General features: G+C 35.5%; 1 protein-coding gene across 1 annotated transcript; it reads right to left on the reverse strand.

Annotated features, from left to right (window-relative positions):
* Positions 1-227: 227 nt before the first annotated feature.
* LOC120627420 (solute carrier family 22 member 6-like) lies at positions 228-11466 on the reverse strand. Its single transcript, XM_039895422.1, has 7 exons — positions 11172-11466; positions 9122-9323; positions 6012-6112; positions 4817-4968; positions 3380-4006; positions 2000-2181; positions 228-1107 (listed from the first exon to the last, which is right to left on the reverse strand). The coding sequence occupies exons 1-7, from the start codon at positions 11339-11341 to the stop codon at positions 820-822; spliced, it is 1722 nt and encodes a 573-aa protein (XP_039751356.1). The 5' UTR covers positions 11342-11466; the 3' UTR covers positions 228-819.
* Between the last annotated feature and the right edge of the window lie 4165 nt (positions 11467-15631).

The following is a 15631-nucleotide window of genomic DNA, read 5'->3' on the forward strand; positions in this document are numbered from 1 at the left end:
TAAATTTATTATTGTATAGAAGCTGTCCACGCGGACGCATCGCTCACTCAAGTAGGAGAGAGACAGATGTCGAACGCGGAGGCCGACTGTGCCTCTTTGTCGCTCGTTCCGCGCTCTCGCTTGCACTTCAAGCCTTGAATGGAACGCCTCAAAGCGAGGTAACGCCGCATACGTCATGTTTTTTCGTGCGTGCAGCCGGCTTCATCGAATTATAAGACGTTGTCACAAAATAAATACTTACGTAAATGTTTATTCTCACATTATGCTACTACAAATGAACTCTTTGTTGCCTAACTCAACATTTATAACTGCACTTTAGTAAAATAAGTTTCCTCTCTTTTACGTCAATGGTGGCCAATTTTGAGACGCTGCGCGCTATATAGTAAAGACTACTTTATTTTTTTTTTACTATTAAATTGCTAGGAGCACTGAAAACAAAGGTACTTATTTAATCTACTTTTTATATTTACAAAACGTCTCCTCCGAGAAATAAGTTAGCTGACTCATTTTATATCAGTAATCTGTAATACTATTATAAAATGGTTTACTGTCTAATAACTTTCATATAATAGTGTTCCTACTAATATTTCATATAGAAAATAAATAGGTATAGATGACAGGTACTCTCTTTTTTGCTTAATTTTCCATTAATATAATGCATCTTTCTTGAGAAGAGCTCACTTATTTTACATAAGATAGAAATTGCAAATAGTAACCGATGTTTCACTAGTTATCTAAAGCTCTTATGTCAATATACAGCAGTGCCTGTTTCTTTAAGCTAAGCTTTTTTAAGTTAACGTTGAAGTTTATTAGGAATACCTAATAAACTTCAACGTTTCTGCGATAAAAGCTTCCATTATTTAAAGTTTGATTGCTTCTTCTTTGTACAGTTTTGTCAACCTTTCTGAGATCTTCACAGCGATCTTGACTGTCAGTTTGATTGTTATCGTTTTTTGGAGTTTCGTTATCTGCAGCGTTTCTTGCCACTTGGTCGATTGTGTCCATGAGTGGCAGGTCCCTTGTCTCTGGAGTGAGAATGAGGAGGCCACTGGCTATAAGAGCTGTGCCGCCGAAGCAGAGGGGAGCCAAGACTGGTGATATAGTAGTCTGAAAAATAATAACTTAATTAATTCAATGCTCTCCTACTCCAAGTGATTAAACGAGCCGCCGCGATGTAAAATTTAAAAGAAATACTAATCTCATACTAATACTAATAGTAATATATTATAAAGCTGAAGAATTTGATTGATTGTTTGTTTGTTTGCTTGAACGCGATGATTTCAGGAACTACTGGTCCTATTTGAAAAATTATTTCAGTGTTTGATAGCCCATTTAACGATGAAGGCTATAGGGGTTTTGATCATCATCACGCTTAGGCAAATAACACCCGTCAGTGATATCTTCTAATGTTGACTTATACGCGGGCGAATTCGCGATGGACCGCTAGTTAATATTATAAAATAGTGAACTACTAAATTGAATACGAAGCTTGCTTGCTTTGAGTTAGAACTACATTAAATCTCAAGAACTACATTTTCATCCATTTATAGAGAAAGGCTATAGGCTATATACCAACAGACTACGACCAATATAAGTGGAGCATCAATCGGATAGATGGATTTTTACACAGAATTAAGAACATAGGTACATAAACCGTGTACAAGACTAATAATGAATCATCAAAAACAACTCTACCAAACCAAACTCTACAAAAAACCACTTAGTAATTTCATACTATTTAGCAGTTGACAGGAATTACTTTACCTCTAATGTTCAAAACGTTTACGATAAAATGGGAAAATGAGAAAGTTTTTGAGTTTGCATCATTCTGCGGGTGTAAAGTGAGACGTGCGCGGGGCATTTTCACTGTTTTTGGACACACTGTATACAATAATGGCCGAATGAGGAACATGTTTATTACTAAAACGCGTCAAAACGGCTGAACGAATTCATAATAGCACAAGGCTAAGTTTTATCCCTGAAAAACACAGTGTCTTACCATGACCGGTGTTAAAGGCGCTACCATATTTCCCACGGAAGAAGCTAAAGTGCAAAGTCCAAGAAGTGATCCTCTAACGCTGGTGGGGAACAGTTCCATAGTGTATGTGACGATTCCTGTATAGCAAGCCGCTGTCACCAGCTTCCCAAGTAGGAATAGGCATATCTTTAGCCAAGTATATGCTGTAAAAAAGTTCATGATTAAAAAAAAATATATATTTGAAATGCAAGAAAACGAATTGAGTTTATTTTTATTTCATTTTATTTTACCTATTTATTAGGGACAACAGACAGTCATGCACAAAATAACAAAAAGGACAGCTAAAATAAAATAGCACTAGCATACCACATCACTGTCCACGAATTACTAAACTTATATTAAAAAAAATAGGGCTACACAAAAATTTCAAAGGAAATTTAAGTTATTACAAAATAATAAATAATTCATCACTTTTAATGCAAACTACTACTTAATACGACTTATTATTAAGAAAATATATATTTCAGATTGCTTGGACATTAATTTATTTAACCCTTTGTGAAGAATACTCAGAATTAAGAAAAATACAGAACCGTTATTGCAGTGCATTGTGTCCAAAAACAGTGAAAACGCCCTGCGCACTTTTCCGCCTGCGGAATGTTGCTAGCTCACAAACTTATTCCCATTATCGTGTTGTAAACGTTTACCATTAAATAATGGTAAAGGTTTAGAACATTAGATGTAAAATAATTACAGTCAACTGCTAAATGGTATGAAGTGACTAACTACCTGTTTGAGAAACACTACTAAAGTGAAGTGGTATTTGATGCTTAAATATGAGTCGTATACACGGTTTCTGTATGTTCTTGATTCTGTGAGAAAATAGATAAATTGACAATCACTAAAACAGAAAATGTCAGTCTTTCTGGGAGTGAGTTTGTTTATGCTGCAAACAAAAAATATTATTTTAGTCATATAGAAGTATTTATCTCACAAGAGTGCTTACGATGAGAGATGAGAATGAGTACAAAGTGGTCAGTGAAACAATTAGGCCGCCGCAGAGTTCCTCCTCTTTCTATTACGCCTGCGCGGCGGTAGTCCGGCTGGGATTTGTTTGCGTGCCGGTACTCCCATTGAGTAAACAAACAAGTTGACGTACTTTATACTTTGTTTGTTAGTTTGGCTTCTTCTTAGACCGGGACGCGTTTGGAACCCTCGTAGCTTTAGTTTTAAGTTTACGAATGTGGTTATCGCCATCATCTCACTACCGTGTAATCAAGTAAGTCAGGTGGCACTTTTGATGTACGCATCAAAAGTGCCACCTGTGGGCCTACTTGAATAAAGATATTTTTGACTTTGACTTTACTCATAACACATACGACATTAGCAAGGTTTACTTACTTCCAGGAACGACGCCGCAAGCAACACATGCTATTCCACAAATTAAGTGCCCAAAAATAAGTGGCTTCTTTCTGCCATATTTATTCATCAAATACATGGAAATAAGCTCGCCAGGGAAGGACATAGCAGCGGCAAGCAAGAAATTCGTATATTTATTCCCCGGTAACCAAACAGAGTTGATTATTAAACCGTAGTAGATAAAGGTGACTGTGAACCGGCATACTGTTGCGACGAGGAACCTTTTGAGCACTTCTCTGCATCTCAAGACATCTCTAAAACCCTCTTTCTTATCGTTGCACTCTATTTTGAAGGTAGTTTTGAGTTTCTCTTCATCTAAATTATCTATTTCATTCGTGTTTATATTCAGTTTATTAGTTTTTACAATTAGTTTTAAAGTCTCTTTCACCGGTTCTGCTCTTCCATTTAATATTTGCCATCTTGGGCTTTCTCTGACAAGTAGTATATAAGAGATAAATAGAAGAGTTGGGCTACATATAATGCGGATGAGTGTTTTCCAAAATGGCACCACCATAGCGACTACTGCGAATACAGCTTCGCCCATGTATATGGCATACGCGAAAAGGACTCCGGCCAGCATTCTGTTCTTCTTATTTCCAATTTCGATCACTAAAAAACGATAGAAGCAGGATTTCAATTTCAGAAGTAAATGATAAACAAAGGACATAGAGGGAGCTTATTTTTGCCATTAAATATAATAATAATAATTAATAATAATTCCGTGGTAGCTCACTGGCAACCAAGATGCATAAAGTGGTGTTGCTGGATTTCGCTAGGATAGTTCGCCGATTTCTTAGCCTGTTGCCCTGACCCCCGGCCGCCTTTTCTCCCCTGCCGGGGTGTATTCCTCCGCCCGGTGCAAATAGGTATTATGTCATGTATATTTATGTTTGTCTCTATGTATCTAAGTAAGTATATGAATGTTGTTTTGGCTCACTATATATATTTATTATGTACACGGGCGTGAGAGTAAATCTCGATAATAATAATAATAAGTTATAAACACACATTGCCATCTAGTCAAAAAGCAAGCGTAGCTTAAGAAATAGGTACTAAGATAACGGATGAATATTTTTATGAATAATATACATAAATACTTATAATATAGAGATAAACAACCAGGCACTGAAAAATATTGATGTTCATCACATAGACATTTTCCAGTTGTGGGATTCGAACCCGCGGCTTTTCAAGCATAATTCAAATGATAATTCGTTCGATTTATGTTCGGAGTTCATTGCTGCTTATAAACATTGCTTAAGTTAATTTAGCTCACCAGGTCAGATGGAAAGACAAAACAAGACGAATTTGCCTATATAAATCAATTAACAATTCAGATCGATATTAACGATCCATGAGCATACTTGCACAATTGCCCTAAAGATCCTAAATAATTTATTGATCATAAAAGTGACGTACTTAATACTGAACCTGCAGTATAAACTCCTCCGCATATAGCAGCTTCCAAAAACTCAAGTCCAATATATACAGGATATGATGAGGCGAATGTCTTCAGGTTGCCAGCAAAACATCCAATGGAGCAAATAACTATGGTAGGTTTGCGACCGATTCTGTAAAATGATTAAAAAAAACACGATTTATACAATCCTTCGTAGATAAGCTGATGGACTATAAGCTTATAACCATTAAACATATTTAAGAACCTATGAGGTAAAATTAAAAAAAAAAAACATTAAAATAGGGCCTGTAAACAACGGTTAAACCGTCCATCTGTCTGTCTGTCAGTCCATCCGTCACCAGGTTGTATGCCATGAAAAATGACAGTTACACAGTTTGAAATTTTCACAGATGAAATATTTCTCGATATTGATCATAAAAATAAATAATTAAGTTAAAATAAAATTGATATTTAAGGCGGGCACCCATACGGAATTCTTAATGCGCGAGTCCCACTCGCACTTGGCCGGTTTTATAAAAAAATTCAGCGACGTGTGTTCGAGGCTCCGTGTATTAAGGCTTGATATTCGATTTAGACTTTAGAGTGCCGTTGGGTAATTTGGGTTTGTTGGACTAGGATTCGGTCCGTACCAGATCTATATAGCATTGATGTGTTTCGGTCTGAAGGGCGGGGTTGTCAGTGTAATTACGAGCACATTAGGCTTGACCGACGCCTGAAGTTGATGGACACAGGGTAGGATTTTCTAGTTTAAGATATTTATTGTTCCATAAAGGAATTTCCACTTAAATGGAACTTACAGGCTAATTTACAAAAAGAGGGTAATTATATAAAATTGCATCTTCGGGCGCACAATAAATAAATTGTAAATTGTAAGTGGGTAGTTTTGAAGCACCATCGCAACAAAATCATTTAGACAGTCAACTGCTGACGTGAGCATAGCATAGGTAACATGGATTCATCCTCAACTAGATGTGACAACTGAAACTGCTACTTGGTTAGTTAGTTATGTAATTAATTTCTTTGTTTCTTAGATAGAAAATAAGTTAAGTTTTATTTTTATTTTAAACGACTTGTTCCTTGCATGTCCTGTAAAGTTTTGCCTAGTTTATAGGCGATGGTTTCTACTTACCATCTTTTAGCTTTTATTACAGTATGTATCGGGGATTTCAAATTTGTATTCAATTTATTGCTTACGTATCCGCCATCCATCCTGCGACCAGCATTGCGAACGCCATTCCGATATTGTGAATGGCTCCAATCAGACTTACTTTCCATGGCTGGCATGCTAAGTTGAGCTGAAAAGAGTAGTAATAGGAAAAAATTAAATTTACGTTATAAAATTTTTTGTTCCTAAAGAACCGTGGGCCGTGGCCGGTTTTGGCCATTAGCCCGCGTGCGGGGACCTGTGCATCTGCAAATTTTATTCATTCATACTCCAATCGTAACTCACTCAGCTAAAATTTGTGACGTTTATGTAACTAATATAAAAAAAATTGGTTGCCTGTAAAGTCGATATACGGGCGAAAGTTTTACGTGACAACGACTTTGAGTGGTAAAATAATTTTAATGTGAATATTCATTCGTATAGTAGGAAGAAGGATGAAATAATAGTAACAATTTAAAACATTTATTTATACAAAGAATTATATTTAAAACATTAATTTATACAAAGAATCTCGCACTGAATTTCATATTAACAAAATTTTATTTTTACCTTTACACATACATACGTATTTATATACAAATATACATACAATAACTTGCAATACATTTGCGTACAATGAAACAGCGTTTACTACAAAGGGACGCGTGCCTTTCACTTTTTATGTCTGTCTCTCTCGCTCTTAGGCGGGCTAACCATGCCCGAGTGGAAGGGACGCGTGCCTCTCACTCGCTCTCATTGTGAGCGCATAACGTGAGCGGAGCGTAACGCAGTTTCTTGAAGTGTCACCCGGCAAACCAATTTATAAGACGTTGTCACGTCAAAAAAATCGTCACATTAATCGTGTTAAGGTAAATAACACATAATTAAGGTATTTAACGGTGAGTCGCCTGCATTTCGCATCCAAAAATAGAACGATCGTGAAAACAATATTGATGCTTTTATTATATTAAAATAATTTTTTTTTCTGAATTAAGATATGTATGGGTTTTGTTGTGCCTACCTAACCTAAGTAAATATGCAATATTGAAAAAAGAAAGTTTCGAGAGCTCCTTTTGAATGTAAAAGTTTTACGCTAATCCGCAAAGAAACATTATATACATTCTACGTATGTATCGAGTTTTAACCCTACGCTTTTATTTTAATCTGTAAAGAAATCGTTCACGTTCTTACAGAGGATTAAAATGCTAAATTAACTGGTGTTTCAAATAAGTAATTGACATTTTACTTTTAGGTTTATTCATTAGTGTTCGTTTATCATACCGTAATGTACCTACCACACAAAGCATGAAATTACCATACAAATCCTTACCCGATTATATACTAGTTAGATACACTACATTTGGCAACGCGACACATTGTTAAATTTCTTGGTCGGTATGAGTTTACCATGAAACCTACAATTTTCTTTGTGTAGCTTGGCAGCATTTATTTAACCGCTTTGAATATGTAATACTATAAATAATAACTCTGAATATGCTAATAATAAACCTGAAGATATTCTTTTCCTATGATATTTAACACTTGACGAAAGGGCGACACGACGCGACGCGACGGGATGAAACAATATTTCCAATATTTTTTTTATTAAAAATGGTTAAAATGTTACAAAGTAAAATTGACAAATCGACTGGTGCTAGTTGGTATAAAGAATTGTTTTTTATGAAGTGTTTTTTTATTATTGCATATATATTTCTCGCCAAATTGTGCTCCTAAAATTTTAAACATTCTTACTTACCGTTTTAAACTATTACTAAAAAATATATTTTAGCCAAATAAGGACGTATTTTAATCCCATATCTCAAACACTGTAATCATAGATTTATTTATCTTTTATCTATAAGTACGTATTGCCATCATGATGATCATAAAATATAATTCTAACAATAATCTTACTTGTTTAGATTTTAGATTAGGTTTTCATAATACATAATATAAATAAATCTTACTATCTTACTTAATGTTATAAATATGTAAAAGTGTGTGATCGCGCAAAAACGGCTGAATGGATTTGGATGATATTTGACATGAAAAAGAACATAGGCTACCTTTTATCCCAATTCCTTAAGTAGTTTTTAGTACATTTGGTATGTATGTCCTTTTCCATAGCATAGGTGAAACTTATGCTATGGAAAACGTGTAGTAATATTTCAATGTATTAAATACCTTTTTCCTTATTGTTAGTGTTTTTTTTTATTGTTAGTGTCGTTTTTCTACAAACGTAGAATAAGGCGCAGGATAAAATTTTTGAAAAGATTCTTATCTTGTTTTGCCAAAGAAGTTTAACATCTAGCGCGTTTTTTTTCTTTTCACGCGCTGAAAAGAGCGTTGACACTTGGTTGACGCATGACAATATACCTGTGCAGAGGTTAACTAATAAACTTATTATACTATACGTGCAAAATGAGTGCCTCCTCGGTGCGATTACATTAATTATTCATGAATATTTATTTGGTGTAATCGGTTTGTTCAACTTTATGGCGGGCTGACTGGCGCAGTGGGCAGCGACCCTGCTTTCTGAGTCCTAGGCTGTGGGTTCGATTCCCACAATTCATGGGTGGTGGGTCACATTCTTGGGTGTTCATATTCAAATTATAAGTATTACATTTATGTGTTTTATATTCATAAAAATATTCATCACTTATCTTAGTACCCATAACACAAGCTACGCTTACCTACTTTGGGGTTAGATGGCGATGTGTGTTACCGTAGTATATTTATTTAATTATGGAAAATTACAAATAAAACAGTAACATTTCCAAAACGCTAAAAGCGGGAGAGTCGCAATCTAAGAATTATAAATATACTAATAGTTTTCACCGCGCTTCGTCCGCGATTGTTTAGTTTTTTTATAATTTCGCTGGAACCCACTGTTTTCCCGAGCTCATATTACTGCTGTACTCGTCCAAAAGGTAATCTACCTCGTTGCTAAGTGGTTTGAGCGTTGAAAGGTACAGGGCAGACTATGTTTTAAATAATAGTTATAGTCTGGTGTGATGAATGAATATCTACATTATCTCTAATATTACTTCCCTTTACCTTAAAGGCCCATGCATATGTTTTATTTTTCACGCGCTCCCGACATTGTTGTAGAAATATTCTTTAAATTGTTTGCATTGTGCAATCTGGAATCCAAACTTACCGTGGAAAAAATGGTGTTGTTATTCTCATATACCCAATCGCTGCATTCTCCGACTACGTCCGTAAAACTAGCGTTGGTGCAAAAATTGTCTAGTAGTAATGTGTTGTTTAACACCGGCTTGGAGCACTGATCGATGTGTGAAGTTGGCCACCAGGGTACCCCGATTTTCGGACTTGTAGATTCACATTCTGGTATAAGACATCTGAAATAATATTTGTTTAAAACAGAACTTATTTGATCTGGCTTAAGCCAGAAGCTTTGACCAGTATTTGCAGCCCTCGTATTGAGTAACTTTTCCGACAGACTGTTGCTTACCAGAAATAACTAGGATGGTATTTAACTACACAATTGGCGAACACTGTCTTCAACACTTTTACAGTAGTTAGATGGAGAACGAATAATATTCAAAGTTCAACACAACTAAACACTTGAAAAGATTGATATAAACTTTCGGTGCCAATTATACCACTGTAATCTTTGGCTGGGAACATATTCATACGTATAAATCGCAAAAAAATGTGTATGCTAACGGTATTCATGCTACAGAAACAAGAAAAAAATTTATGTAACTATAAGTATAAACCTACACTAATATGATAACATTTTTGGGATTCAGTCGCAGCTCGCTGCATGTAAACCTTTGCAGACGTCAACAAACACAGACGCGCATTTTTAGTGATACGATGGAGCCAATACTAGCCAAATAAGAATATCGCTATGACGTCATATCGCTAAAGAGAGGAATCAAAATTTTGTCCAATCCCTTTTGGTTTTGGTTACGTCAATTCAATTGAACAAACGCTGAACCCTTACGTCGTATCGCGCGATATCTTAGCGGAGTAACACAACTTGTGCTTGGGCCCTATCTCTTTTTGATCCCAGAGGCACAGTAAATAACATACAATATTTGAATTACGAAATAATGTTGAAGTATGCATAGGAATATTATATAAAAAATCACTCTATAAAAAAATATTAAATTAAAATGAGCATATATTTTTTTTCCATGGGTACAAACAAATTCAAATCATTCTTAGTGTTGACTTATGACAACCCTATTGAAAATAAAAGACCGAAACACGCATAGTATCTATGCTACGCGACGCGTACCTAATAAAGTGTCAGGAGTCACATGACTTTAATTTGGCACGTGATGTTAGGGCTGTATCTGATTTCTTTCAGTGAAAACTATGGCAGTGGTTTACACAAAAACTATTTGGTTTTCGGTTTTACAGTTGAGTCTCACAGACAGTACCTACATAATGCACCTCTAAAGCTTGTGAAATATTGTTTCGGTTTTAATTAACACGTTGTATAAAATACTGATAATATATCCCAGAGGTCTAGTATTTTTATAACCTTAATAATTTAAAGTCAGTAATTAAACGAGGTTCCTTGTGGTGGTAGCAGATTAGAACCCAGTTACCACAAACACGCCTCTTCCCGCGGATGTCGTACGAGGCGACTCAGGGAATTAACGAAGAACAAACGTCTAGTATTTTTATAACCTTAATAATTTAAAGTCAGTAATTAAACGTGGTACCTTGTGGTGGTAGCAGATTAGAACCCAGTTACCACAAACACGCCTCTTCCCGCGGATGTCATACGAAGCGACTTAGGGAATAAGTATAACGAAGGACGAGCAGCAGGGTTCTCTCTTCTACTACTGTCTACTGCGATCACCAACACTTCTGCCCAGCGTGTTGATTAGGTATGGGCAAAACCTAAAGTTGCGAGAGGACTTAGTCCAGCCGTCAACTGTTTTAGGCTATTGATGGATATAAATAGGTTACCTAATGACTTTTCCCAGGTTAACGATAATGTAATAAGTCCCTACCTACGGAAGGACGCTTCGGCGTGCGCAAGGGTTTTGATCATGTTAGGTATAAAGCAGAAAGATGGCATAAGATGAAAAAATGGTCCCATACGAGTAATATAAAAGTTTTAGTATAGGCAGTGCTTTTGTGCATGTATGAAGTGCACGCCGCTCGAAGCACGTATCATACGTAAGTACAACTATTAATTATATACAAGTAAATATTTCACTTACCTATGATTTACCTCACCAGCGACAAAAATATAATTCACGTTTATCATAGACACGAACATCGCGGGGAGACAAGCGTAGAAGTATTGCAGGATTTGATACTTCCCAAATTTTTCCAAAATATCATTCACATCGCACTGTTCAACTTCGCACTTCTTAGATTTTTTAAACATATTGTTTGAACTCTCGTATTTTTGCTATCACAAGTATATTTGGCCTATACCTAATATATTGAAAATTCCAGAAAAATATATTTGTTTTCACGCTCTGGTAATTCGAGTATTTTACGTAACTATAATAAAACGATAACTGTAACCCAAAAAACTCATTATTATTTTGAATTATTCATTAATTTTATTGGTGAACATTTAATATTAGGAAGTCTTACACTAGTTTTTATTAGATACTGATAATTATGGAACTTTTTAAGTACACTTTATTTTAAATTAAACTAACTTAAATTAATAATTTTTGGTTAACTAACATACACACATTCTGTGTCCTTGAAACACATATGCCGTGCCACTCAACTCAGAGCGCAATAACTATTGATAGGCTAAGTCTTGCTGTTACGTCTCGTACACAATGCTGGAGACAAATAATAATTTATTTTGTTGTAATGTAGTAATTCTGTAAACTTTGTTTAGTTAAGTACTAAGGCTTTTGGGGTGCTTTTTAAGATATTATCAAAATGATAATCACTCTACTCATATCTGTCAATAAAATATTTATAACTATTGACACCATGCACCCCACGCTTTTTTTACAATATAATATTTGTTTTTTTTTTTTCATCCACACTATTATTAATTTATGTTTAATGAAATTTTTAACACTATTCTTAATTTAAATTTATTAATATTTATTTTCTATTTTTTTGTTCGGTTTTTTATAAAAAGTGTTTTTTAGTTTTTTTTTAACTATTATTTATTGTGAAGGAGCTCGTCCGGCGAAGTAGGTTCTACTGGCATGCTTATTTCTGTGTTCTCGTCTGAAAGGCATGGTTGCCGGTGTAATATCAGGTACATGAGGCTTAAGTTGTTGAACATAGGGTGGGCACATTGCAGGACGTTTTCGATGCATGCCCTGCGAATGGAGACGATGGTTTTCAACCATCCATCAGGTGAGCCTTCCACTTGGTCCGTCAATGATTACTATTAACATTATTTTTAATGTAATTGTTGTGATGTGTGGTGAGGTGATTACAAAAAGAACACCAGGCTTAATTTGTTGAGGGCTTTTTCTTAGATCAGGGCGCGTTTAAAACTGTTGTGGCTTTAGTTTTAAGTTTGCGAATGTAGTTATTCGCATCATGGCACTGGGGCCATTGTAAGTACACATTGTTTTGTGTAATTTACGCAAAAAACATGCCTATATCTATTCTATGAGCCTATTAAGTAAGTGGTGATAGGCTAGTTAGTGGTTAGAGATTCCTATCAAATTCAAATTCATTTATTTCAAGTAGGCCTACTTTATAAGCACTTTTGAAACGTCAAGTATGTATGTTTGTAGTGACTCTACCACCGGCTCGGAAAGCAGATTCTACCGAGAAGAGCCGGCAAGAAACTCAGTAGTTGCTCTTTTCCAACATCAATCAACGTTTACAATCATTTTGCTATCTTGCGGGAGATGAGAGCGAGGCTGGCTGCTTCCAATCTACCTTGTCATTATCACCTTTAGCTTTATGTAAACAAGCTGATTCTTCAGTTGGGGGGAGACATTTTGTACCTTGGTATAGTTTTTACCTTAGTAGATTTACTCGCTTGAGTCTTTCTCGCATATCAAAATTTGTATCAAAGTAAAATGGACCTACTGGCTCTTGTTTTAGAGCCGCAAATCTTGTACTCTTGATATTTGTTTTGCCAACGTTCTGCAAAAGCTACCAGAGTTAAAGAATCGTAGGTTTTGAGCTTTAATGTACTTAATGCACTTTGCACGATCCATTTTACTCCGATGTTCAAGAATTTCCATACTCGAAGAAGACTCCTCGATTGCGAGCGAGAAAATTTTGTACTAAGGCTACAGTAGTAGACTAGATTAGCGTCAAATTTTGCCCATTATCGTTCCAAGTACCGCCCTTCAACCTTAGGCGTTAGTGTGCCTGTAATTACACCGGCAACCATTCCCTTCAGACCAGAACAAGGCCATGCTGCTTGGCGGCAGAAATAAGCATGGCGTGGTACTTCTTATATTAATTTAAAATGTATGTAAGTTCATAAAAAGATATAGATCTTAGGACAAAGCAACGCCACAAAGTTACATCGTCTGTTCAATCACGATCTAAAGGAATGCAGTCTTCCAAACGGTCGAATAGATGGGGATAAATGACAGGGTTAAATTTATTGAACCGCACGTACAAGAATAGTTTTAAACAGAGAAACTGTTAGTTGTATAATGGCAAAGTTGTTTAGAAGCAGTCGGCTCCGCTTTCATAGGCAGGCGAAATTTTTATCCACGGGGAAAGAACAATATCCCTTCCGACAGTTTATCCACTCTCCGAGCATGACCGCACCGTGAATAATTACCAAATCTTCTATATATATTAAAGTCAAAGTTGACTGACTGACTGACTGACTGATCTATCAACGCACAGCTCTAACCACTTGACGGATCGGGCTGAAATTTCGCATAAAGATAGTTATTACAATGTAGAAATTCCAACGTTAAGAGGGTTAAATGGGAGATGAAAGTTTGTATAAAATCATTCATTTATCAAGGTAACTCCATGAAACTTTGATTTTAGGTTTTCGATTAAAATAAAGAAATACGTGTTTCACTTATTTAAAAAATTCCAACTCCAAAGGACGCCTAGGAGATGATAATTTATATGAATGTTTCTGATTTTTTCTGCAGCAAGCAGCAGCAAGACATTTTTTTTAAATCTTTGTAGTTACAATTTACCGAATCAAAAATTGGACTTAACGTGAGCGAACTTAATTATATCCCTTGTTAGTGGATTTAATGAAAAAAGTGTCTCAGCTCGACTAGAGCTAGATAAAGTAACAATTATTATACTATCTAATAAAAAGCTGAATGCGTTTGTTTGAACGCGTTAACCTCTAGAACTATCTTGTATGCATTCGATAATCCAATTATTGCGGAAGACAATAGGCTATAAGGTTTTTTTTTAATCTCCTTATCTCCTTCTCGGGGTCACACAAGAGGGTCAAGAAGGTGATGTCGATAAGTCAGTAATATAAAGTTAAATCGATTGAGAATAATGCAATTAACTAAAATAATTGTTAAAGGATTTACTAACCCGAGGGGTTAAATAGGAGGTTAAAAATTAATTATCAGAACGCGCTAACCTCAGGAAACATCAGTCAGTTTAAAAAATCTTTTAGCATAAGATAACCCAATTCCTAACTAAGGTAGGCGGGTGGGGCGATGCGACGCGATGGGTCGGAGTGAATTGTGTAGCCTTTTGTCAGATCAGACCTACATAAGTAGTTTTTAAGTTTATTCATTACAAAACAAATCTTTCGTCATTAAAAGTAAGTATAGTTAATAATTATAGGTAGGAATGTGTAGATGCAAAGATAGCTAACTCTTTGCAGTTGTCTCGATAGGTAGGTTAACAAAACAGCTGCAAAAACATTACGCTATCGCATGAAATATTTAGAACTTAAAATAAAAGTAAGTAAGTATTCTATATAAAATTCAAAATTCAAAATTCATTTATTTCAAGTAGGCCTAATATAAGCACTTTTGAAACGTCAAGTCTGTCTGTTTGTAGTGATTCTACCACCGGTTCGGAAGGCAGATTCTACCGAGAAGAAGCCGGCAAGAAACTCAGCAGTTGCTCTTTTCCAACATCAACAATTTACATTTTGTATTTTAACATTCATTTTTCTATCTTGTGAGAGCTGAAAGCGGAGCCGGATGCTTCCAAGCAACCTTGTCATTAAAAAATTCATCAATTGTATAGTAACCTCGCTCTAATAAATGTGTTTTAACAAATTCTTTAAACTTGTGCATTGGCAGGTCCAAAATCACCTTAGGAATCATATTATAAAAGCGTATACTCAATCCCACAAATGATCCCTGTACCTTACGCAGACGATATGCAGATGACACTAATTTATGACCATTTCTTGTAAGTCGACTGTTTATGTCCACTTTTTGTTTATAAAGACTAATATGTTGTCTTACAAATACTATATTGTTATAAATATATTGTGAAGCTACAGTAAGTATGCCTATTTCTTTAAACTTCTCACGGAGGGATTCGCGTGATTTAAGTTTATATATTGACCGTACAGCTCTTTTCTGCAATATAAATATAGTTTCGATATCAGCTGCTTTACCCCATAACAAGATTCCATAGGACATAACACTATGAAAGTACGCAAAATAAACTAGCCTAGCTATTTCAACGTCAGTAATCTGTCTAATTTTTCTGACTGCGTAGGCAGCCGAGCTTAGTTTACCCGCTAGTGAATCTATATGGGCACCCCACTGTA

This window comes from Pararge aegeria, chromosome 11 (assembly GCF_905163445.1).
Source record: "Pararge aegeria chromosome 11, ilParAegt1.1, whole genome shotgun sequence".
Lineage (NCBI taxonomy): Eukaryota > Metazoa > Arthropoda > Insecta > Lepidoptera > Nymphalidae > Pararge > Pararge aegeria.

Bases quoted from the DNA above. Each gene is read 5' to 3' on its own strand.
- LOC120627420 (XM_039895422.1), bottom strand. From the start codon at position 11,341: ATGTTTAAAAAATCTAAGAAGTGCGAAGTTGAACAGTGCGATGTGAAT. The intron at 4,969-6,011 runs GTAAGCAATAAA...ATCATTTTACAG, and splicing joins GCAGGATGGATGGCGGATAC to AATCGGTCGCAAACCTACCA. The intron at 4,007-4,816 runs GTACGTCACTTT...ATCGTTTTTTAG, and splicing joins TACTGCAGGTTCAGTATTAA to TGATCGAAATTGGAAATAAG.